The 22,995-nt window shown below is 50.0% G+C and overlaps 2 protein-coding genes across 2 annotated transcripts; both read right to left on the bottom strand.

Moving 5' to 3' along the window:
- Window positions 1-9,322: 9,322 nt before the first annotated feature.
- On the bottom strand, window positions 9,323-10,252 carry LOC138098433 (uncharacterized). The gene has a single exon (XM_068994999.1). The coding sequence runs from the start codon at window positions 10,250-10,252 to the stop codon at window positions 9,323-9,325; it is 930 nt and encodes a 309-aa protein (XP_068851100.1).
- Window positions 10,253-16,913: 6,661 nt separating this feature from the next.
- LOC138098464 (G surface protein, allelic form 156-like) lies at window positions 16,914-18,716 on the bottom strand. Its single transcript, XM_068995032.1, has one exon. It carries the CDS (start codon window positions 18,714-18,716, stop codon window positions 16,914-16,916), a length of 1,803 nt encoding a protein of 600 aa, XP_068851133.1.
- Window positions 18,717-22,995: the final 4,279 nt, after the last annotated feature.

The following is a 22,995-nucleotide window of genomic DNA, read 5'->3' as shown; positions in this document are numbered from 1 at the left end:
GGAAGGATCATCACTGGCCCTACACAGAACCATCCCCAAGAGTCCCCAGAGTCTCATCCCGGGATTTTATAGAGGTCCTGGGCCAGCTGGAGCCGCCGGGAGCGGGCAAGGTTGAAGAAGGAGCTTTGATAAGGCAGCCTGGTCTTATCAGCTCAGCCCAACCACAAACCCCCAGAAGACTGAGGATCGGAGAAGAGGATTTTGTTCGTCTTCGCTGAGGAGCTGGAGTGCGTCCAGGGATGGGAGCAGGGCTGGAGCAGCAGGAGAAGGGAATAGAGAGTCCTGAGGGAGGGGAGGGGGGCTCATCCCGGAGAAAAGGAGGATCCAGGGGGAATTTCGGGCTCTTCCAGGGGGAATTTGGGCTCTGATCGCAGGGAACGGGGTCAGGACAAGAGGGAACGGCCTCGAGCTGTGCCAGGGGAGGCTCAGGGTGGATATTTGGGAAAATCCCTCCTGGAAAGGGCGGCCAGGCCTTGGGAGGGGCTGCCCAGGGAGGGTTGGAGTGGCCATCCCTGGAGGTGTCCGAGGGATCCCTGGACGTTGGTTTGGGTGTCCAGGTGGGGACCAGGCACAGCTTGGACTCGCTGATCCTGGAATTCTTTTCCAGCCTCCGGGATCCTGGGGTTCTAAAGAGCGGCAGGATCTGCTCCTCAGGAAGGTGGATGCTCATGGGTGAATTTGGGGTTATTTGGGGCATCTTAGAAGTTCCACCCTTGCAAAAGAATTAATTGTAATACTTCATTAGCACCTGTGGAATGAGCCAATGCCACAGAGCGAATTCCCATTCCTGTATCGCCCCATGGCTCACCGAGGCGTGGTGCTAAGACCCAATTTAATCATCCATTAATGAGAAAGATATTAATTAAATCTTCATTTGCCTCCATTGCCTCATTAAAGCTGCTCATCTCAGCAAGAAAATCTGGCAGCTTCCTTTGACTTTCTTCAAGGATTAAACCTGGAGCTGGTGGCACAAAATCCTGTAAAATGAATTTCTAGTTGGATTTAAGGGGGGAAAAGGAAATTTTCCCAGAAAAAAAAAAGTGCAGTTTTGTTATCCAGGGGAAATATTGGAAATTTTCCAGATGCAAAGATTTGTACAGCACTGATTAGTCCAGATCAACAAGGCCAAAGGCTCGGCTTGAATAAAATCTGTCAGAAATTCCAGCACTCTCCTTGCTGCTGGAATTCACCAGGAATCGTGGTTATGGGAAAAGGGAGATGGGTTCAAGCTGAAAAAGGGGAAATTTAGGTTGGATTTAGGGAAGAAATTGTTCCCTGTGAGGGTGGGGAGGCCCTGGAATGGATTTCCCAGAGAAGCTGTGGCTGCCCCATCCCTGGAAGTGTCCAGGGCCCAGTTGGATTATCCTGGGATAATGGAAAGGAGCTGGGATAAGATGACCTTAAAGGACCTTCCCAACCGAAACCATTCCAGGATTTTATGATTTTTAGGCCTGAAAAGGGATTTAAGGAGGAAAAGCAGCCCCATCCCTTCCCCTGGGTCTGAGCCAAGACTTGGCCTCCCTGACCTCATCCCAAATATTGCAATATTGGGACTATAATGACAGGTTATCAGGAATAATCCTATTAATAACTGGGTGTGTCCCAGCCTCAGATCTTCCCTCTGGATGGAGCAGCCTTGGGCAGGTTGGGTCACTTTTGGGCACCAGTTTTCCCCTAATAAATGAGAATTTTACTGGGCCAAGAGCGGGGAAAGGGAAAGACCTCTGAGGAGCAGTTGTGGGGTGGGATATCGGAAAGGGAACGAGGGATCTGGATCATCCTGGAGCTCGCTTCCATCCTGAACCATCCTGGGATTCCACGAAAATCAGAAGAAACAGCCGAGCCCCCCTGTGCAAGGCCATAAAAAACCATGGGAACACTGGGAGAGAAAAAGGTGGGATGGGTTTGTGGGAAGCGGGAAAAGGAGGAAAAAGCAGGGAAAAAAAGCAAATTGGCAGGAAAATCCAGGATTTTCTGATGCACGCTTGGTTTTCCAGGCTGCAAATCAAAATAATGATATTAACTTTATTTTTTAATATCTTTTAAATAATTTTAATCAATATATTAATATTAATAATAATAGGCTTAGGCAGATGAGTGGAGAATGTTGAGGGTTGGTTGGGGCAAAAAAACATGGAATGAACCCAAACAAGGTCTCTGGGGTTCAGACTGCGGAAAAAAATGGGATCAGCTGGATCCAAAAGGGATCAGATTGATCCAAAGGGGATCAGAATGATCCAAAAGGAATCCAGGTCTGAGTTCTTGGTGGAAAAGCTCTTCTCCAATGGTTCTTCTCCAAAAACTTCAGTTAGGAGAAAAGGGGGAATTTGGGGCTCTTCCAGGGGGGATTTGGGATCTGATCCCGGGGAACGGGGCCAGCACAAGAGGGAACGGCCTCGAGCTGTGCCAGGGGAGGTTCAGCGTGGGTATTTGGGAAAATCCCGTCCTGGAAAGGGTGGCCAGGCCTTGGGAGGGGCTGCCCAGGGAGGGTTGGAGTGGCCATCCCTGGAGGTGTCCGAGGGATTCCTGGACATCATTCTGGGATCGGGCACAGCTTGGACTCAACCTTGGAGATGTTTTCCAACCTCAATAATTCTGGGATCTTCCTTGAAGAAAAAAGAAAAACTAAAAAAGGAACAATTTCCATTCCTCTTCTTCCTGAGCCCCGTGTGGAACTGGAGATTGTCCAACTCCTCGAGCTGGATGGGGTGGAGCCGCTGGAGCTGATGAGTCAATCCCGATGTTTTGGGGTCTGCCCCACCCGTGACCTCATTGCTGGAGTTTTCCCAACCTTTCTCCTGTGAGCCAAACAAGAAATGTGGGATCTCTGAGCTGCCGCCGGCGCGGGGAGGCCGAGCCACGGCTCACAGGCTGATCTTCCCAGATATTGGGATCGTTGCATCATCGCCGGGATCAGGAACGGGATCAGGAAAGTGGGGCACATGCAAATGGGGGCCGGATAAACAAGGGGATTTAGGGGAGTTCCCAAAATGCAAAGGGAAAAAATTAAATATGGATAGGCAGGGAATATTTGAGGGGATTGTTTTGGCAGGAACGGGTTTGCAGGGAATTGGGAGGGTGGAGAAACCTCTGGTTTCGCACAGGGATGGCCAGGTGAGGTGGAGGAGCACAGAGAAGGGCGCAGAGGAAGGGAAATCCAGCAAAAACATGGTAAAAATGTCCTCAGAGGTTGGAATTCTGCTTCCCGGATGTTTAAGAGCTGGTTTAACATTCCTGACGAGTTTTCCACAATCCCTTTTCCCTCTGAAGGGAAAACCCCCTGAACTGGGGCTGGTCCCTGAAAGAGGAGCCCATCCTGAGGGTGGGGAGGAATTCCAAAATTCCAGTTGTTCAAGGGCAGCTCTCAAACCTCCCCAGCCCCAAAAAACCCAGGGATTTGGGATTTATCCAGCTTTCCCAGTTAGGAAAATTTCCCTGGAAAAAGAAACGAGGAAACCACTGGGATAATGCAGAATAATTTTAATGGGAAGGGAAAGAACGAGGCTAAAATGAAATGAAATTAAAAAATAAAATAAAATAAAATAAAATAAAATAAAATAAAATAAAATAAAATAAAATAAAATAAAATAAAATAAAATAAAATAAAATAAAATAAAATAAAATATGGAGTAAAGGATGGAGATCCAGGTGAAGATTCTTCACTTTCCTCCTGGAATTTTGGAATGGTTGGGGTGGGATCATCCAGACTCACGGGCAAAGGACACCTCCCACTATCCCAGGTTATTCCAAGCCCATCCAGCCTGGCCTGGGACACTTCCAGGGATGGAAAATTCTGCATTTTTCTGGGCAAAGGTTTCCAAGGTGTTAATTTTTATATAAAATGAATTAATTTCCAGAATTTTTTTCCCCTTTTTATTAAAATTAGTTATAAGGAGATCAATTTTTTTCCCTTTCCTGACTTCCCTGCAGTGAAAGTGAAAGCCAGGAAGCAGTGACGGGATTGTGTTTGTGTTTATCCCAGGGAAAAGGGAATTTCCTGATGAGTGATTCCCATAAAAGCTAAGCCAGGCTTAATTAGGCCTGGCAGGGAAAGGCTTTGTCAGGTCTGACCACATTTGGGGTGTTCCCCAATCAGTGCCTGCCTGGATTTCTCTGGAAAACCACGGAAAAGGAACAAATTGCTCCCACAAACCGGATTTCGAGTGTCAGGTTATTCCAAAATTTGGAGAAAAGGGAATTTAATGGCTTTATTCCGCTGCTTGGGAATGTCTGAGGGGAAAAAACCCAACTTAAAAACCCCCAACCTTAAAAACCCCAACTTAAGCTGAACTCAAATTCCCAAATCTGCTTTGGAGGAGTCTCCAGAGCCTTTGGATTGCGCTTGGGTCTGTGTCACACTTCCAACACCTCTTTTTCCTCCTTTGCTGCATCCTCATTTTCCATTCCTGGCTTTTCCAGCTCTGGAATTTCCTCCTGGCTCCCGTTCCCAGGCGGCTGCTGGCTCCCGCAGCTGCTTCTCCTGCAGGGATGGATCCAACGGGAATTAAAGATGTAGGAGCAGCGCGACGCCCGCCGGGGGCTGAATTTCGGTACCAACCCCCCGGAACGCGGGATTTGTGCTCCCAGGGATCTCAGGGAGGTTCTGGAGGTCCCCACTCCTCTCTCCAGCATTCCCGAGGCCTCCCATGGGTCCACGCTGAGGATGGGCCTGGAGCTGAATTTCGGCACGAACTCCCCGGCTCGCGGCGTTTCCGCTCCCTGGGATCTCAGGGAGGTTCCCGCTCCTCCCTCCGGCGTTCCCGAGGATCCCAGCACCATCTCCTGCGGGCAGGTGCTGAGGATGGGCCCCGGGAATGTCACGAGCACGGGAGGGGGGAAGATGATGACTCGGGAAGCGCCGCAGGAAACCACCCAGGGATGGCTGGAGCTGGAGGCCGCTGGCTGCGGGCAGCGCCCCTGGAATTCCGAACACATCTGGGAGAAAAGCCGGAGAACCTGCAGCCAGAGCAGCAAAAACCTCTTGGAATTACGCAGTTTATTGCTATTTATTCGTAAATCCCAGGTGGGGAAACCCCCTAGTGAATATTTCTTTTCTTTTTTTGAAGTGGATTCCATTTTAGAATCGTGTTTTTGGTTTAATTTTTTTAAATGTTACTTTTAAATTTTGAGGCGTATTTTTAGTTTTATTTTTTTAAATTCTATTTAATTTTCATTGTATTGTTTTAAATGTCATTCATTTTTTTTAAATTTTTGTTTTTAAAAACTCTATCTAATTTTCACTGGGTTTTTTTGAATTTCATTTCACGTGGATTGTATTCTTTAAAATTTCGTTTACTTTTTTCATTTTATTTTTAAAGAAACCATTTAATTTTTCATGTTGCTCTTACATTTTCATTTCATTTTAAAATTTTGTTTCTTAAATTTTTTAAAATTTTTTATTTTAACTTTCAATGGGTTTTTTTAAAAAATTATTTAATTTTTAATTCTGTTTCTTTTAAATTATTTAATTTTTTTTAATGCTACTTTTAAACCAAACTCCCAGCTCAATTCCAGCTTTTCCTCTTTTCCCCCCTCAACCTTCCCAAAAAACCCCACCCTGGCTCTATCCACTCCACAATTCCATGATTTTCCATCCCTTCCCGGGATGATTTGTTTATCTCAGCCTGCCCAGCCCTCGCTGGGATAATTACCCAGAGCAGATTCCAGAGCCTGGGATCGCTCCCAGCTCCGGATCCACGTCCGGAGCGGTTCCTTCCCCCTGACAGCCCCGAAATCCGTGATTTCCGTGCCATTCTCCCGGAATTCCTGGGAAAATCTTTCCTCCAGGGACCTCCAGATGAAGTCCAGAGAGCCGAGAACTCCACAGGGAATTTTGGTGCCCAATTTTTTTTTTCCCCTGGACACTGAATCCACCTTTTTGTGGAATTAATTCCAGAATATATCCTGGGATTTAACCTGTCAGGGTTAAAAGCTGTGGGATGTGGATGATTCCCAATAAAAATCCCTTCATTTTGTCCCTGGGGGAATCCAGGCTCTTCCAGAGGCTCCTTCGGAGGTAGGTGTTGGGTGAAGTCACCAAATTCCTGTTTCTCTCCAAAGATTCCGCTGGAAAAGTCCAGGGGAATCCCATTATTTATCTCATGGGGGTTTCCATGGAGACCAAATGCTCTTTGCAGAGAATTCCCAAAGTTTTTGGGTGGGAAAGCAACGGAATTGGAGTTTCTTCTTCCCAAAAATTGGAGTTTTGCACCAAAGAAATTCCCTGGCCAGCTGGAAACTGGGGAGAAACAACTTTTTAGGGAAAATGGGCTCTGGTTTGGATCATTCTGGCAGGAAAAGAAGGAAAGAAGATTTTCCTCCCTTTTTATCCCATAGAAAATAGATTTGATGTATGAATAATAAAATTTGGGGGGGGGGGGAAGGAAAATCTCAGTTTTTCTCCAATTTTTGGATGAAAAACATGGATACAATGTTACTGAGCATCCTGATTTATGATGACCTGACCTTTAAAATCCCTTCCATCCCAAAATATTCCATGATTTGGTGACAAACTCATCCAAATCCCACCGGAATTAAAATCAAAGCTGCAGTTATTTATTGTTAATTAGTAACAACATTCCAGCAGATTTTTTGGGGGGGATTTTAACAAGAATTCCAATCCCCATGGATACATTTTTAAGGCTGCATTCACCCCAAATATCCAATGAAACAATTCCCAGCAGAGAATCTCCCTTGGAATTTTTGGAGCCACAGAATTCCCGTGAAGCCCCAGCTCGTTTTCCCCAAATTATTGAACAGAGGTGAGAGGGACTTACCAAAATTCCTGGAAGGAATCAATGGGAATGGCCAGGGGAGCCCCGAATCCTTGGAGTTTTATAAGAACTCCCGAACTTCCAGGAAGCTGAGGCAACCTTTGGGTGCCAGGTTTTAATTGCCCTCCCCTCATGTGTAATAATCTTAATTACTCTTAATTGGTTTGGGGTTGTTTACCCTCGTTATTCCATTTTCCATGGGAATTCCTGTTACGTCCCCCAGGGTTCCCTTCGGGTTTTTGCAGGAAAAGTTCATTCCAGAGGTGATTTCACCCTTTCTGCCTGGATTTCCAATCCTGGGATGGTTTGGGTGGGAAGGGGATTAAATCTGATCCCATTCCAACCCTCTTCCATGGGCAGGGACACTTCCTGCTATCCCAGCTCGCTCCAAGCCCAATCCCAAATTTCCTTGGGCTAAAAGTGCCTCGAGGGAGACTTAAATAAGAGGAAAAATTGTAATCCTGTGGATGCTGGAAAATGGATGAATTTCGTGGCTTTTTGCTGATTTTCTGAGGATTTGGGTGGATCCTCGGAGCTGCGAGAATCCCAGAATTCCGGAATGGGTCAGGCTGGAAGGGGCCCTCCTCAAAGCTGGCACGGGACTTTCGAGATGGCTCTGGAATATCCCCACTGAGAGGGATTCCAACATTCCCTGGACAATCTGTTCCTGTGCTCAGGGATGAAATTCTTCCCCGTGTCCAGCTGGAAATTCCTGGGAATCAATTCCCCCCCCCTAGAAATTCCCCCAGGCTGAGCAGGAGCTGCTTCAGAGCCAGTTTTGGGGTGATTTTTGAGGCGAAATCAGTTGTTTTGCTTCAGGAATGTGCAAACCACCTGGAGTCGGGCTGGAGAACAACATCCTGTTTATCTGTGGAAGAGGCACTTGCATCCAAGAGGGAATATTCCAGAGCTGCTCCGAGCCCTGAGGAACTTTTTCTGGGATAATTTGTTATTTACATTACGAGGATAAAACACTTTGCATGCATAAATTCCTCGTGAATATTTCTGATAGGTTTTTATATCCCCTCGGTGCGTGGGAACCTCATTATCGGGATTATTTCCCTCATCCCGCCCCAAAAGACAATTCCAGGTTCTCACGGAGTTTTCCAAAGAAAATCAGCGTTTGAATTCCTCCTTCCCAGTTGAGGCTGATCCCATCGAGCTCTGCAGATTTCTGGGAATATGGTGAAACTCCTATTTCATGCCCTTTGATAATAATTCCACGCAGCTCATGGATCTCTTGGAGGCTCCTGCTTGGAGCCTTCCTCCTTAAAACCAGCAAAAACCTCTGGAAAATTTGGAATTTTTATTCCTGTGCCGCTTAAACTGCAGAGCATCCAAACCCCCCCCAGAGAGGGAACTCATTTTAACCTCCCAGTTTTCCTCGTAGAAAGGAGAATCCATCAAAATTGATTTCTGGAAGCAGGGAACTCCTTTAGGAATCGGGAACGGGGATTTGGGAATGGGATGAGGATGGAATTCCTGCCGCGCTTCGCCTCCGTCCCCACCAGGCGGCAGCAGCGCCCCGCGGTACTTTTGGGGTTCCCCGTGGCCTTTTCCAGCTCTCTTGACCTTTCCAGGGGCAAATCCCACCGGGAAAAAACCTCTGGATGAGGCAGGAAAAGGGCAGCGGGAGAGGCCGAGGATCGTCCTCACGTGGAGAGAGCGGAATTACGGCACAATTCCACAGCTTTTTTGGGACAATGGGTTTTTATTTCATCCTCTCAGCACAACTCCCTTATCGGGAGCAAATCCATGGAATCAGGAGCTCAGATTTTTACAATTCAACCTTTTGCTGCTGATCCATCCCCTCTCCCCCATTTTTTTTTCCTCCTGCTGGGAGGAAAGGCTGAGGGAACTGGGAATGTTCAGCCTGGAGAAACTTTGGGTTGACCCCACTGTGGCCTTGAAGGGCCTGAAGGGGCCACAGGGAACATGGGGAGAGATTTTTCCAAGGGTCTTCCAGGGAGTTCCAGGAAAAGGGGGAACGGGTTCAGATTGACGGGGGGAAGTTCAGGTTGAATTCTGGGAAGACATTCCTGTGAGGAACATCATTCCCTTCCCACAGTAAACCCGTGGTAGTGAGCCCAGCCCTAAAATTGGGATTATTTCCCTTATTTTATGCAAAGGAGTGGTGTAACAACAGGGAAATTTTTTTTCCAGAAGCAGGAATTAAAAAGAGTTTAAAAGATGGAAAATAAATCAGGCAGAGAGCAGGAATCAGCTGCAACCTGAGTTTAATGTGAGTGGCACAACCAGAGTAGGATTGATCCCACAACAGTAAAAACAGGGTGCAAACGTTGTCACGAAGGCGCTGGGTGCAGGTTCCAAGTGGCTCAGAGCTCCTCAACCTCTCCCCAACACCTTCCTGGTGCTGGAAAATCCGAATTTGGGGTCAAATAAAACAGGGGATTCACTCTGGGAGCTTAACACGGGCACGATAAGGGGTAAAACCAGGCTTGGGGGGTAGGACTGGGAATGGAGGGGGGACCCCCCCCGAGCCCGCTGCTCCATCTGCTGCGGGATTCCCGGCCGCTCCTGCTCCTCCCTCACCAGAGCCACTTGGAAGCGCAGCGACTTTTCTTGGAGTGCCCGGAGCGCTTGGCCCCCGCCGAGCACAGGCGGGAGGGGCGCGGGGACCCGCGGGGGTGGGGACAGCGGGACTTGCTCAGGTGCTGCGCGGAGGAGCTCCTGGCCTTGGTCCCCTCGTGCAGCAGCGAGCCCTTGGCCACCGGTTTGTGCGGGGGACACTCCTTGGTCTCCTTGACGGCCACACCGCTCCTGGCGGCGCTCAGGCGCTGCTCCGAGGAGTAGCCGGTGACGCATTCCTGCGTCGGGTACCCCTTGGAGCAGCGGTGCGGGGCGACACCGCCCAGGTACTCCTGCAGGAAGGAGTGGCCGAAGCTCTGCTGCGGGGGACACTCGGTGACCCCGCGGAGGGGCAGCGAGTAGCCGCTGGTCAGCCCCGGCGGCGCGCACAGCTCGGCGCAGCGCGAGGGGCATTTGGCCACCTTGTGCGAGCGGCACTCGCCCCGGCAGGACGCCGAGGAGCGGATGCCGCACGGGGGGAAGCGCAGCCGGCCCGGCTCGGGGCAGCGCGGGGCGCAGGGCGGGAGGCTCCTGGCCACGCGTTTCTTGTCGCCGCGGGGCCTCTCGAAGGCCGGCAGCGTCTGGGTGAGGCCGGCGCCCCTCGGGACGGGCTCCAGGCGCGGCAGCAGCCGCGTGGTCTCGCAGGGCTCCGGGTAGAGCACCACGCACTTCTGCACCAGCGGCTGGCACGGCACCAGCGACACCTGGGTGGCGGGGGGCAGCGCCTGGGGACAGCTGTGCCAGCGCGGCACCGGGCTCTTGGTGATGCTCAGGGGGTGGCAGGTGTTGGCGAAGGCCTCGGCGTGCGCCGGGCACTGCGGGAGGGTCTCGGTGATGAATTTGGGGCCCGGCAGGAGCAGCGGGGTGCAGCGCTCCCCGGGGTAGTGCATGGCGGAGCAGGGCCCTCAGACCTGTGGGGGAGAGCAGAAAAGCAGCGATTTGCGGGATTTTTTTTGTGATTCAGCATCAAAACTCGCCCACGCCCCGCTCTTCTCACGGTCAGTGGTTCGAAGCGGGGTGTGTTTAGGAGGGGACAGAAAGTTCTGTCCTCAGCTCCAGGTTCTGCTCTCAAGAGGCTGAAAAAATCCGGAACTGCAGCCGAGGAGGTTCGTGCCGCCCTTCAAACCTCGGCACTTCCCCCTCCTGAGCTGTTCCGTGACTCCCCGAGCACCTCGGGGCCCTCCCTGGGTCACCCTTTCAAGTTGAACTCCTGCGAGATGAAAGAGGAGCCAAAATTACAGGTGTGGCCACCCCATAATAGCCGGGTGCGGCCCCAAAGCCACACCGAGGGTGAGGAGAGGTTTGGAGCTCTCTGGAGCTCAGGTGTGACCTGTCCGAGCTCCGATTCCCCAGGGATTTGGGGCCTGGAATGGGGCAGGGGCAGCTCTGGCTCCCTGTCCCAGCAAATCCCAGGTTTTTTAGGGAAACGCAGCAGCAGCGAGTCAAAACACCTGGGGGAAGGAAGGCAAAATCAAGGTCAAATCTCAGCTTGATAAAGGGATTAAATATCCCAGAATCCCAGAAGATTCGGGGTTGGAAGGGACCTCAGCCCAGCCCTCCTGCCAGGACGGTGTCACCTGGAGCAGGTGACACGGGTGGGTTGGGAACGGCTCCAGCTTCACTGATTTGGGGAGAATTACACCCAATAAAGCAGCCCCCGGGGCCGCACCAGGGCCCTGGTTTTATTATGGGACCCCAAAATCTGCTCCTAAAACCCCCACGAGGGTGAACCCCCACCCTCCGCCAAGGGGAGTCCAGCTGAGACCCAAAAAGAACCAGGTGGCACCAGCAGGTCCCCACTTTTCTCCTCTGAAAACCTCTCCTTTCCTTGGAAATTGTAGGGAAAACCATCCCAACTCCAGAAACACCCCAGTTTTAGGGAGTTTTCCCCAGGTTTAAACAGGATTATTTTGACCAAAAATCGCTTCGTTCCAATATTTTTTGGAGAGTAAAGCATTAAATTCAGCAGCTGTGAAAAATAAATCTACATTTTCTGAGCACCCCTAATTCCGATCGTTCCAGGATTTAGGGTTTCATGTCCCAAACCAGGACAATTCGTTATCGCCACAATCAAACCAATCGTTGTCCAATAAAAACAACGCCGGGAAAACAATGGCAGCAATTACCGCAACAGCTGAAGCTCATTAAGACAAAAATCTCTTAATTAGGGGGATTATTTGTGCCTCCCCCTCATTTTTAGGGGGTTTTAGCCGGGAGGTTTTAGGAATTGGGGGTTTTGACAAGTGCAGGCTTGGCTGGAGAGGCCTGATTTTCCCGTCTGAAATTCCGTCAGCTCCGGGCTCTGGTCGGAACAAAAATCCCTTTGTTTAAAATTCCAGAAAATCAGCAGCAAATTCTTTTTCCCCCACTTCTTTAGGAGGAGCTGCCTCGGCTCTTCCAACTTCACACCCGATCCCTGCCGGGATCCGGCCCTTTATGGAGCCAGATCCTACTGGAGAACACAGGAAAAGACCCCACAGATCCCACTCCTGCCTCCACGATCCGCGTGGAATTTCTTCCCTGTTTTTCTTCAGCGCAGCTCCAGCCGGAAGAGCCGCGCATCCCAAAAGGCTGGAGGGATTAAAATCGGCATTTCGGGAGCTCCTGTGGAAGCCGGACTTACCCAGGTCATGAGGAAGAAGAACCGGAGAGAAGTGCCCGGGAAAGGCCCGGGATGGCCGGGCTTTTATGGAGCCTGGGAATGCCCCAGGGAATCGGGGAGGTTGGGTTTGGGTTGGGTGATGCTTTAATTGCATCCCAATCCCGGCCACGTGCGGCTCGGCGCTCCCAGGGATGTCCTGGATCACCGGGAGCTCCGGATCCCAGAGGTTGCACCAGAGAAAAACCCCTGGAAAACCAAGGATCCTCAGGAATCCCAAATCTGCCGTGCCCGCCCCGTGAAATTCCAGCCAAAACAGCCCTTTCCACCCCCAAAAAATCCCAGTGGAGCCCAGCCAAGGGAATGAGCAAGGAATTCCTCATTCCCATGGGAGCTGCAGGCAGAAATCCCTTTGAAAACGCCGTCCAGGAAGGACTCTGGGCAGCCCGTAATTACTGGGACACGCGGATTCCTTCCCAGGAATCCAGGGAAGAGAGGGATCATTAGGAGCCAGGAACCCTTTCGGGACAGCTCCCAAAAATTCCCAGTCACAAAGGGGCCGGTCGTGCCCCGAGAGGTGACGCTTTTCTGGCATCACAAAGAGGAGAAGGGACCAGGCTCATCCCAACCCCAAAATTCCCATTTCCTGCTCCGTCCCTCCCTTTGTTCCCTGTTTATCCCACAAAAACAAACCCCAGGGAAAACGAGCAGGGGCAGGGCTGGGAATGGCGGCTGGGAACGCGTTTTGGGAGAGTCGCTTCTGCACAAGGAAGAGCCAGGAATTTTCTTAGTCCCTGGAATTCTGGGGTTTTTTTGGTCCCTTTAATCTGAATCCGACACTTTTGGATTCCAGGGATTCGGGTGAGGTGCCTGGAAAAGAGGGGAATGTCATGGAATATCCTCGTAGGAAGGGGCACGCAGGGATCGAATCCAACTCCGGGCCCTGCAGAGAATTCCCAGAATCCCACCCCGTTCCTGGGAAAACGCTCCTGGAGCCTTGGGAATGCGGCCATTCCATAGGGACCCTGGTCACCCTCTGCGGGAAGAATTTCCCTAAAATCCCAAACCTCCCCTGAGGTGAAATAAGTGAATTTTTGATGGAGTGAGCGGAAAATCCCGTATCCATAGGAAGGATCCGCTGGGATCCTTTCCCCGGAGGAAATCCTGTTCCCAACGGACACCGGGATGGTTTTTAGGTGATTTTTGGTGGATTTGGCAGTGCCACATTTACGCTTGGATTCCCCATTCGGAAGGATTTTCTAACATCAAGAATTCCACGACTGGAATATTTGGATATTGGAGTATTGGAATATTGGACTATTGAAATATTGGAATATTTGGATATTGGAGTATTGGAATATTGGAGTATTTGGATATTGGAATATTTGGATATTGGAGTATTGGGATATTTGAGTATTGGAATATTGGAATATTGGAATATTGGAACATTTGGATTATTTGAATATTGGAATATTAGAATATTTGGATATTGTTATATTTGAGTATTGGAATATTGGAATATTTGAGTATTGGAATATTTGGATATTGGAATATTTGAATATTTGAATATTGGAATATTTGGATATTGGAATATTGGGATATTGGGATATTGGAATATTGGAACATTTGGATATTTGAATATTGGAATATTGGGATATTTGAGTATTGGAATATTGGATTATTTGAATATTGGAATATTGGACTATTTGGATATTGGAATATTGGGATATTGACTATTGGAATATTGGATTATTTGAATACTGGAACACTTGGATATTTGAATATTTGGATATTGGAATATTGAAGTATCGGAATATTGGGATATTTGGAATATCGAGCTCCAAATTAAGGCCCACAAACTGAATTTCCAGTGCTTTTTCCTCCTTTCCCAGAAGCCTGGAGGCATCCCCGTGACTTCCATTTAATTTCCCATCTCCATAGGAAATTACAGGGACATGGTGCCTCTTTTCCAGGTCGATCCCAACATTCCAAGGGCTGAAGGGAGGAACCCTGAAGACAAATCCTGACTCCAGCCTGGATTCCTCTCACTTTTATGGAGTTTCCCTCCCCTGAAAAACAACAAACTTTTTAATGCTGAATTCCCTGACCTAAAATCCCAGGAATAAACAGGCGTCGGAGCGTGGATTAATCCCGGTTTTATGGGCTCCGTGATCCCAATTCCTTGGGAAGCTCGGGATCAAGGAGCCTCCAAGAGCTGCTAATTCCCGGTTGTGCGTGCCCAGTTTGGGCGAGCAGAGCATTACCACCATGACCTGGCATTAAAAATGTCCTTAATTAGCATCCAAATGCCCTTAATTAACATTTGCGAGGCCCTTTCATCTCCCAGAGGCTCCTGGGACTTTGGGGGGGGGTCATTATTCCCAATTAAACACTGGGGAAACTGAGGCACAGCTGAGTCAGAGCCAGGGCCAGGCTCCAGCACAGCTCCCTCCAAAACATCCCCAAATCCTGGTGACCCCAAAACCCGGGATCCAGCCCCCCCAGGAGGATTTTTCCAGATGATTCCATGCGAAAAGCCACAAGGCCACCCTGGCATGGGACAACTCCTCCAGAGGTGATGGAGGGACCGGGAACATTGGGAATGTTCAACCTGTGGAGACCTCAGAGCCCTTCCCAGGATCTGCAGGGGCTCCGGGGAAGCTGGAGAGGGGCTTTTCCTCAGGACAGGACACAGGGAATGGGGTCAGAGTGACAGAGGGGGAATTGGGGTGGGATTTTGGGATGGAATTGTTCCCTGTGAGGGTGGGGAGGCCCTGGCCCGGGTTATTCCATGGATTCCCCAGCCCTGGGAATGTCCAAGGCCGGGCTGGAGCAGCCTGGGACAGTGGGAATGTCCCTGCCCATGGAATGGGATGATTTTGACATCCCTCCAACCGAAACCATTCCATGATTTCATCCCTCAGTTTTGGGGGGATCCGGAGGGTTGGGTCGTGGCACCGTCCCTGGCTCGGGGGGCGGCAGGAGCAGCACATTCCCTGCTGGAAAAAAGCCCCAAACTCCCAGGAGAAGGCGACCCCCGGGATCTCCCAACACTTCCAGGAGCTCTTGGACAACTCCAGGTGGCACCTGGAGGTCACCGAGCCAGGGAGGGGCAGGACAAGATGCGGAACAGCGTCCCCAGCCCGGGCACACCCTCCTGTCCCCGCTGGCACCACCCGGGGTCACCTCCCGAGCTGCTCGGGTGAGCTCCTGCTCCTTTTCCTAATGACGGGGCTCATCCACTGCTTTTTCCAGCCCGGATTTCACTGGATTTAATAAAGAAATATTTAATATTTAATAAATATTTCTTATTAAATAAATACTCCATATTTAATATTTCATGTTAAAGAAATATTTATTGTTAAAGAAATATTTATTATTGAAGAAATGTTTAATATTAAATATTAAAGAAATATTAAATAAATATTTAATATTAAATATTTCTTATTAAATAAATATTCCACATTTAATATTTCACATTACAGAAATATTTATTATTAAAGAAATATTTATTATTAAAGAAATATTTAATATTAAAGAAATATTTAATATTAAATATTTATTATTAAACAAATATTTCTTATTAAGATTCCATATTAAATAAATATTTCTCATTAAATAAATATTTAATATTAAATAAATATTTATTCTTAAAGAAATACTTATTCTTAAACAAATATTCCGTATCTAACATTTCATGTTAAAAAAGCATTTCTTACTGAATAAATACTTATTATTAAAGAAATATTTCTTATTAAATAAATTTTTATTATTGAAGAAATATTTAATATTAAAGAAATAGTCCATGTTTAATATTTCATATTAAAGAAATATTTATAATAGTATTAAACATTTCTGATAATATTAATAACATGATTTATAACGATATTCAATTAATATTGAATAAAAATTCAATTAAAAAAACACCAAGAGGCAGAAAACCAAGATTTTAATCTGAGGTCGGACAAGAATGTTTATTTAAGTTTATATCTATTTAAAGTATTCATATATTTCTGTAAATAAAGTTTGCTTTCAACGCACATCTTCAGCATAAAGAGTTTAATTAATTAATTACCTTTATAAGGAAACATTTATAAAATAATCCTGCTACAGCTTTCAGTGTTTTTTCGAAGAGTTTTCCTTTCAAGTTGTGCTTTTTGTCTTAATTAAGGGATAAAACATCGGCGTGGAACGTTTCAGCTTTGGCACACTGGGAATTCTTGGGGAATTCTTGGGGAATTCTTGGGGAATTCTTGCTTGGGGACTCTGCTGGAGTCAGGAGTTGAAAAAAACGGGAATTCTGGCCACATTCCGAAGGGAAAGGGCTCTCCTGGGCTGGGATGGTCCTTTTCCACCTGAATTTGAGGAATTCCCTCTCTGTGCACTGGAAAAGGTCTGGAGTCTCCCTCCCTGGGGATGTTCCAGAACCATCCCATGCTCCGGGATCACCCTGCTGGAATAGGGAATTTGGACCCACCCTGGTCCCTCCTGACCTTGCCCATCCTGGGATTCTGAGGGAATTTTATCCCATTTCCTTCAGAAATTCACCTTCGGCTTCTGAGTCCAACCCCGGATGTTCTGGAAAGCTCCGAGCCTTGTGGAATCCAACTTAACCGGAACATTCCCTCCCAATTCCAGGAATAAACGTGGAGCTGGGATCTGGAGCAGTCCTCCCAAAGCTGGGGAGATCTGGACTCCTCAGACCTTTCTATTCCTTCGTTTAATATTATTTTTATTGCTTAAAATCAGGATTTCTTGGAATTCGGTGGGAATTTCATCCCATCCCACCAACACCTTGCGGCAGATCAAGGAAAGAACCAGAGGCACCCATAATGTCACCACGGGAAGGGAGAGAAACGCTGGGAAACCGGGATAACGCCGATGGGAGCGACGGGAGGAGATAAAGATCCCAAATCCCGATTTCCCAGGGATTGTCCTCGTCCTGCTCCCTGTCACCAGGGCCACTTGGGAGCCGAGCAGTATTTCTTGGAGTGGCTGGAGATCTTCACTCCACCACACTGCTGGGGGACACACTTGGTGGCACTTTGCTGGGTGACACTCTGGGTCCCACACTGCTGGGGGATGCACTTGGTGGCACTTTGCTGGGGGACACATCTGGTCACGCTTTGCTGGGGGACACACTTGGTGGCACTCTGCTGAGGGATGCATTTGGTGGCACTTTGATGGGGGACACAAACTGTCCCATACTGCTGGGGGATACACTTGGTCACGCTTTGCTGGGGGACACTCTTGGTGGCACACTGCTGGGGGACACAGACTGTCCCACACTGCTGAGGGACACACTTGGTGGCACTTTGATAGGTGACACTCTTGGTTACACACTGCTGGGGGACACAAATTGTCCCATACTGCTGGGGGACACACTTGGTGGCACTTTGCTGGGGGATGCACTTGGTGGCACTTTGCTGGGGGATGCACTTGGTGGCACTTTGCTGAGGGATGCACTTGGTGGCACTTTGCTGGGGGATGCACTTGGTGGCACTTTGCTGGGGGATGCACTTGGTGGCACTTTGCTGAGGGATGCACTTGGTGGCACTTTGCTGGGGGATGCACTTGGTGGCACTTTGCTGAGGGATGCACTTGGTGGCACTTTGCTGGGGGATGCACTTGGTGGCACTTTGCTGAGGGACACACTTGCTCATACCTTGCTGAGGGACACATCTGGTCACGCTTTGCTGGGGGACACACTTGGTGACACTCTGTTGAGTGACACTCTTGGTGGCACACTGCTGGGGGACACAGATTGTCCCACACTGCTGGGGGACACACTTGGTGGCACTTTGCTGAGGGACAACCTTGGTGGCACTTTGCTGGGGGACGCACTTGGTGGCACTTTGCTGGGTGGCACAAACCGCCCCACTCTGCTGCTGCGGGACACAAATGCTGGCCCCGCCGGTGTCACACTGCTGCGGGACACACTTGGTGACGCACCTGCTGTGCCACTGCGGGGGCACACAGGGGGTGACGCTCTGCTGCTGCTGGGGGACAGGCGCTGGCATCCAATGGTAGGAGACGCACTGGGCCGCGCGCTGCTGGGGAACGCAGGTGGTGACACACCTGGGGACACCCTGCTGGGGACAGAAGGTGCTCACACGCTGCTGGGGGACGCACCTGGTGGCGCTCTGCTGCTGCGGGATGCCCTTGGTGGCGTACGGCGGCCGCGGCACGCAGGTGGTGACACACCTGGGGACGACCTTCTGCTGGGGGACGCACTCGGGCTGGGGCACCCGCAGCTGCTGTGGCACACACTGGGTGACGCCGGTGACACCCGCGCCGCCCGTCACGCGCTGCTGTGGCACGCACGTCGTCACGCACCTGGGGACAACCTTCTGCTGCTGGAGGACGGGCGGGCACTGCTGCGGCACCTGAAGCTGCTGTGGCACGCACTGGGTCACCCCCACCTGGTGCGGCACGCACTGGGTGACACCCGCGCCGCTGGTCGCGTGCTGCTGCGGCGGCACGCACGTTGTCACACGCCTGGGGACAATCTGCTGCTGCAGGAGGCGCTGGGGCACACAGAGGGGTCCACAGAGCTGCTGGGGCACGGCCTGGGTGACGCTTTGCTGGTGGCACACGCTGGAGGACATCGCCCGCTGCAGGGGGACGTGGCCGAGCACGGCCTGGGGGATGCAGGTGGTGGAGTGCCACTGCTGAGCCGGGAAGGGGACGCCAGGGGACAGTGCCACGGGGTGCTGGTAGAGCGGAGGGAGGTGCTGCTGGAGGTAGCAAGACATCTTGGGGACACTCGGCAGGACTGGAAGGACACGGACGGGGTTGGAATGAGGTGGACTTTGAGGTCCCTCCCAACCCAACCCATTCGGTGACACCTGAGGAAGCCTCTGGTCCCCAAACCTCAGGGACATGTCCCAGCTGTGCCACGGTCCCAGCACAGGTGGGAAGTCTTGGGGACATCTTGGGGACACTTGGGCAGGACAGGAATGACACAAGTGGGGTTGCAATGAGGTGAATTTTAAGGACCCTCCCAACCCATTCGGTGACACCTGAGGAAGCCTGGACAGGTGAGTTCCTCGCAGTGCCCACACATCGGGGGCACGTCCCAGCTGTGCCACCATCCCCACACAGCCCCAGCAGCACCTGAGGGACCCAACTGCTCCTTTTAGCTCTGAACCATGGCTCGAATCCAAACTGGGGACACTTGGGGGCACCCAGCACTGAATGTCCCACCAGAGTGACAAGGACATCGCTGAAGATCTGACTTGAAGTCACTCAATATCTTCTCGAAGCCCTCGTGGTCCCCTGTCACAGACTGTGACCCCCTCCCCATCCCTGGAGCTCCACGGGGAACTGATTTGGGATCTCAAACTGATCCTGGAGCTGCTTTCCATCCTTAAATCCAATCCCCCATCCCTCCCTTCCCTCTTTTTGTGGCCTCCTGGTGATGCTTGGAGGAGAAATCCCAGCCCCAAGGAGCTCTGAACCTTTGGCCACCTCTGCCACAGCTGGAGAGGCCGAGGCCACCCAGGGCGGGGGTCCTCAGCCCCCCCACCCCCCAAAGTTCAAGCTCGTTAACGAAGCAAAGTTAATTAAAGGGGATTGAGACCACAACAGCACCAGGCTGATTGTGTGGCCCCACACTGCAGCGCTGTGCAGGCACTCCCCAAATCAAACAGCCCCCAAATTAATGCAAATCCCCCTAATTAGTGAATTAATTTAATGAATGAATGATTTAAAACAAACTTCCCTCGCTCCCAAATTCCCCTTTTTCAGCAGCGAATCAGGGATTCAGATATTCAGCAGCAAATACCAAGAGTCCCCTCCCAGTTCCAACCCATCGGTTGGAAGAACCTCTCCCAAATATCAGTTTTTATATGGAAAAATCAGGAATGAATCTGAATTTCCTAATCACGGAATCCCAGAGCGATTTGGGTTGGAAGGGACATTAAAGGATCAACTCAACCCGTGCCATGGGACACCTTCTGCTGTCCCAGGTGGCTCCAGCCCGGCCTTGGACACTTCCAGGGCTGGGGAATCCATGGAATAACCTGGGCCAGGGCCTCCCCACCCACACAGGGAGCGATTCCTTCCCAAATCCCACCCGAATTTCCCCTCTTTCACTCCGAACGCATTCCCCCTTCTCCTGTCACTCCAGTCCCTGAGGGAAAGCCCCTTTCCAGGCTCTCTTCTTGCAGGGAATGTTCTCCTTGGAAACCACCAATCCCACCCCAAAACAAGCTGGCATTTTTTCCAAAGCCACCCTGGATCTCACCAAACCCAAGTCCTGCTTCCAAACCCTGTCCAAGCTGGCCTTGGACACTCCCCAGCATGGGGAATCTTCCCTGAGCAACCCAATCCAGCCCATCCCCACTCTGGGAATAAAGAACTCCCTTCTAATTCCCCATCCCAGCATCTCCAGAGGCTCAGGAACCAGACTCACCCAGCTCCCAGGGGTGGGAAGAACTTCCAGAGGTGACCAGCGCGTCCCAGCTCCAGGAGAGCTTTTATAGGGCCGCCGGAGGTGCCTGGGAGCCGCCAGGGCCCCATTAACTCCCGGCCCTCCTGGAGTGAGTCGGAGCCGCCGACTCATCCCCGACAATGAGTGGTTCCATGTCAGCTTCCCAGAGCGCGTAATTACCTCGGGATAATCCCGCCTGGCACGGGAAGCCTCGATGGCATTCGGAGCAGCAGCCCCAGCCTTGGGCTGTGTTTGGGGAGTGAACCCCTGGATGTGTAGGAATGGCTTTCCAGGGGTTTTCCCATCCCTGGAGGTCTCACAGGGAACGATTCCTTCCTAAATCCAACCTAAATCTCCCCTCTTTCACTTTTAGCTCGTTCCCCCCTTTTGCCGTCGCTGCAGTTCCTGATGGAAAAGTCCCTCCCACCATCCCTGTGCAGGGAATGTTCTCCCTGGAAACCACCAATCCCAGCCCAAAACGAGCTGGCATTTTTGCCAAAGCTACCCTGGATCTCTCCTTGGGAATGGGATGGGGTTGTCCCAATAATTGATGGCTCTGTTGGATTTGGGACGGGTTTTCCGTGGGCTTCTCCAGCTCTGTGGGTGCCCCCCACCCACCCCTCAATGCCCGGATTTTGGGGGTGTTTGGCCAGGTTTTGGGCAGGGATTTGGTTCCACTGAGGGAAAACAGGAGAACAAATCCCCCCTCGGATATCTCGTTAGCCAGAAAAATCTTCATTTTTCAATAAAAAACCTCAAATTCTCTCCCCTCCCTGAGGTTCCAGCTCGGTGTTGATGTCACCAGGGCCGGACGTTGTTTTGTCCTGGTCCCTCTCAGCTCTCCTTGGGATCAGCAGGAAGAAATTGTCCCACAGCACTGAGCAGGAAGGGTCTGGATTCATTCCTGGACTCGTCCCTGATGGAGAATTCCGTAATTAAAGGAGCATTTCGCCCTCTCTGCTTCTTCCCCCATGTGGGGCACAGTTACCCAGGAACTCCCAAACTTCCTGATTCATTTTCGTGGCCGAATTCTTTGGGGCCCTTTCTCCCGGCCACAAAAACCGCCCGGGCGGGGCCGTTTCTGCCGGTTCACAAGAAACCACATTTTTTAATTAAAAAAAAGTCAAATACTCAGGCCCTGTCCCCTCCCTGTGCGTTTGGGTTCCGTGTTGGTGTCACCAGGGCTGGGCATTATTTTGTCCCTCTGAGCTCTGCTGGAGCCAGCAGGGACAAATTGTCCCTTTTTGGGGTCATTTTGTGTCAAAATGAACCCATCAAAGCTCGGAGCAGGTTTGTAGTGACTTAAAAGAATTAATTCCTGGTTTTAGAGGGTTTTTTATGTGTGTGAGGTAAGAACTGAATGACTGAGGAAGTCACACGGGGCTGGAGGAAGTTTATCAGCTCCGGAGCTTTTTGTCACCTCTGGCTCTGGGTGTCCCCACGCGGATCCTGAGGCTGTCACCTGCCCCCGGAGCAGCGGGAATGTGGCACCCGGTGACTCTCAGGTGACCGGGAGAGGTGAGGCACAGCCAGCTTGGGTGGCAGCCCTTGCACAACCAGCTCAGCTGCCACCCAAAAATAAACTTCCTCCGAAAACCACGTGGGACTTTCTTGGTGATTCAACTCCTTATCTCACACAGGTTCGAATAAATCCTCGTAAAACCCAGAGATGAATTTTTTAAGTCACTAAAAACCTGCTCTGAGCTTTGATGGGTTCATTTTGACACAAAATGACCTCCAAAAAGGGACAATTTGTCCCTGCTGGCTCCAGCAGAGCTAAGAGGGACAAAATAATGCCCAGCCCTGGTGACACCAACACGGAACCCAAACGCACAGGGAGGGGACAGGGCCTGAGTATTTGACTTTTTTTTAATTAAAAAATGTGGTTTCTTGTGAACCGGCAGAAACGGCCCCGCCCGGGCGGTTTTTGTGGCCGGGAGAAAGGGCCCCAAAGAATTCGGCCATGAAAATGAATCAGGAAGTTTGGGAGTTCCTGGGTAACTGTGCCCCACATGGGGGAAGAAGCAGAGAGGGCGAAATGCTCCTTTAATTACGGAATTCTCCATCAGGGACGAGTCCAGGAATGAATCCAGACTTTTCCTGCTCAGCTCCGAGTGCTCGGCTCCACCTGAACCACAAGAACGGGGCTTTGTTGTGGCTCCTCTCCCGCAGGAATCATTTCTTTGATGCGAAGCCACGATTCCCGCGTGGTTTTCGGCTCCAAATGCCGGAGGTGTGAACCTCCCTTGGACCAAAACAAGCAGCTCATGTTTCATATTTATGGGAATAGAAATTAGAAATAAATATTGTTTTTATAAGTTGTTATAGAAATAGGTTTTTTATTCTATATTATTATTTTATATTGTTATTTTAGATTATTGGTTTTTATTATTATTTTATATAATTGTTTTAGATAATTGTTTTATATTATTATTTAATAATATTATTTTATATAATTGTTTTCTATTATTATTTAACAATATTATTTTATATAATTGTTTTCTATTATTGTTTTATATTGTTATTTTATATTATTATTTTATAGTATTGTTTTATAGTATTATTTAATAGTATTATTTTATGTTATGGTTTTATATTAT

The sequence above is a fragment of the Aphelocoma coerulescens genome, chromosome 25 (assembly GCF_041296385.1).
Source record: "Aphelocoma coerulescens isolate FSJ_1873_10779 chromosome 25, UR_Acoe_1.0, whole genome shotgun sequence".
Taxonomy (NCBI): Eukaryota; Metazoa; Chordata; class Aves; order Passeriformes; family Corvidae; genus Aphelocoma; species Aphelocoma coerulescens.
The sequence above is the reverse complement of the archived record's forward strand: the minus strand, read 5'-3'. Positions and strand labels throughout refer to the sequence as shown.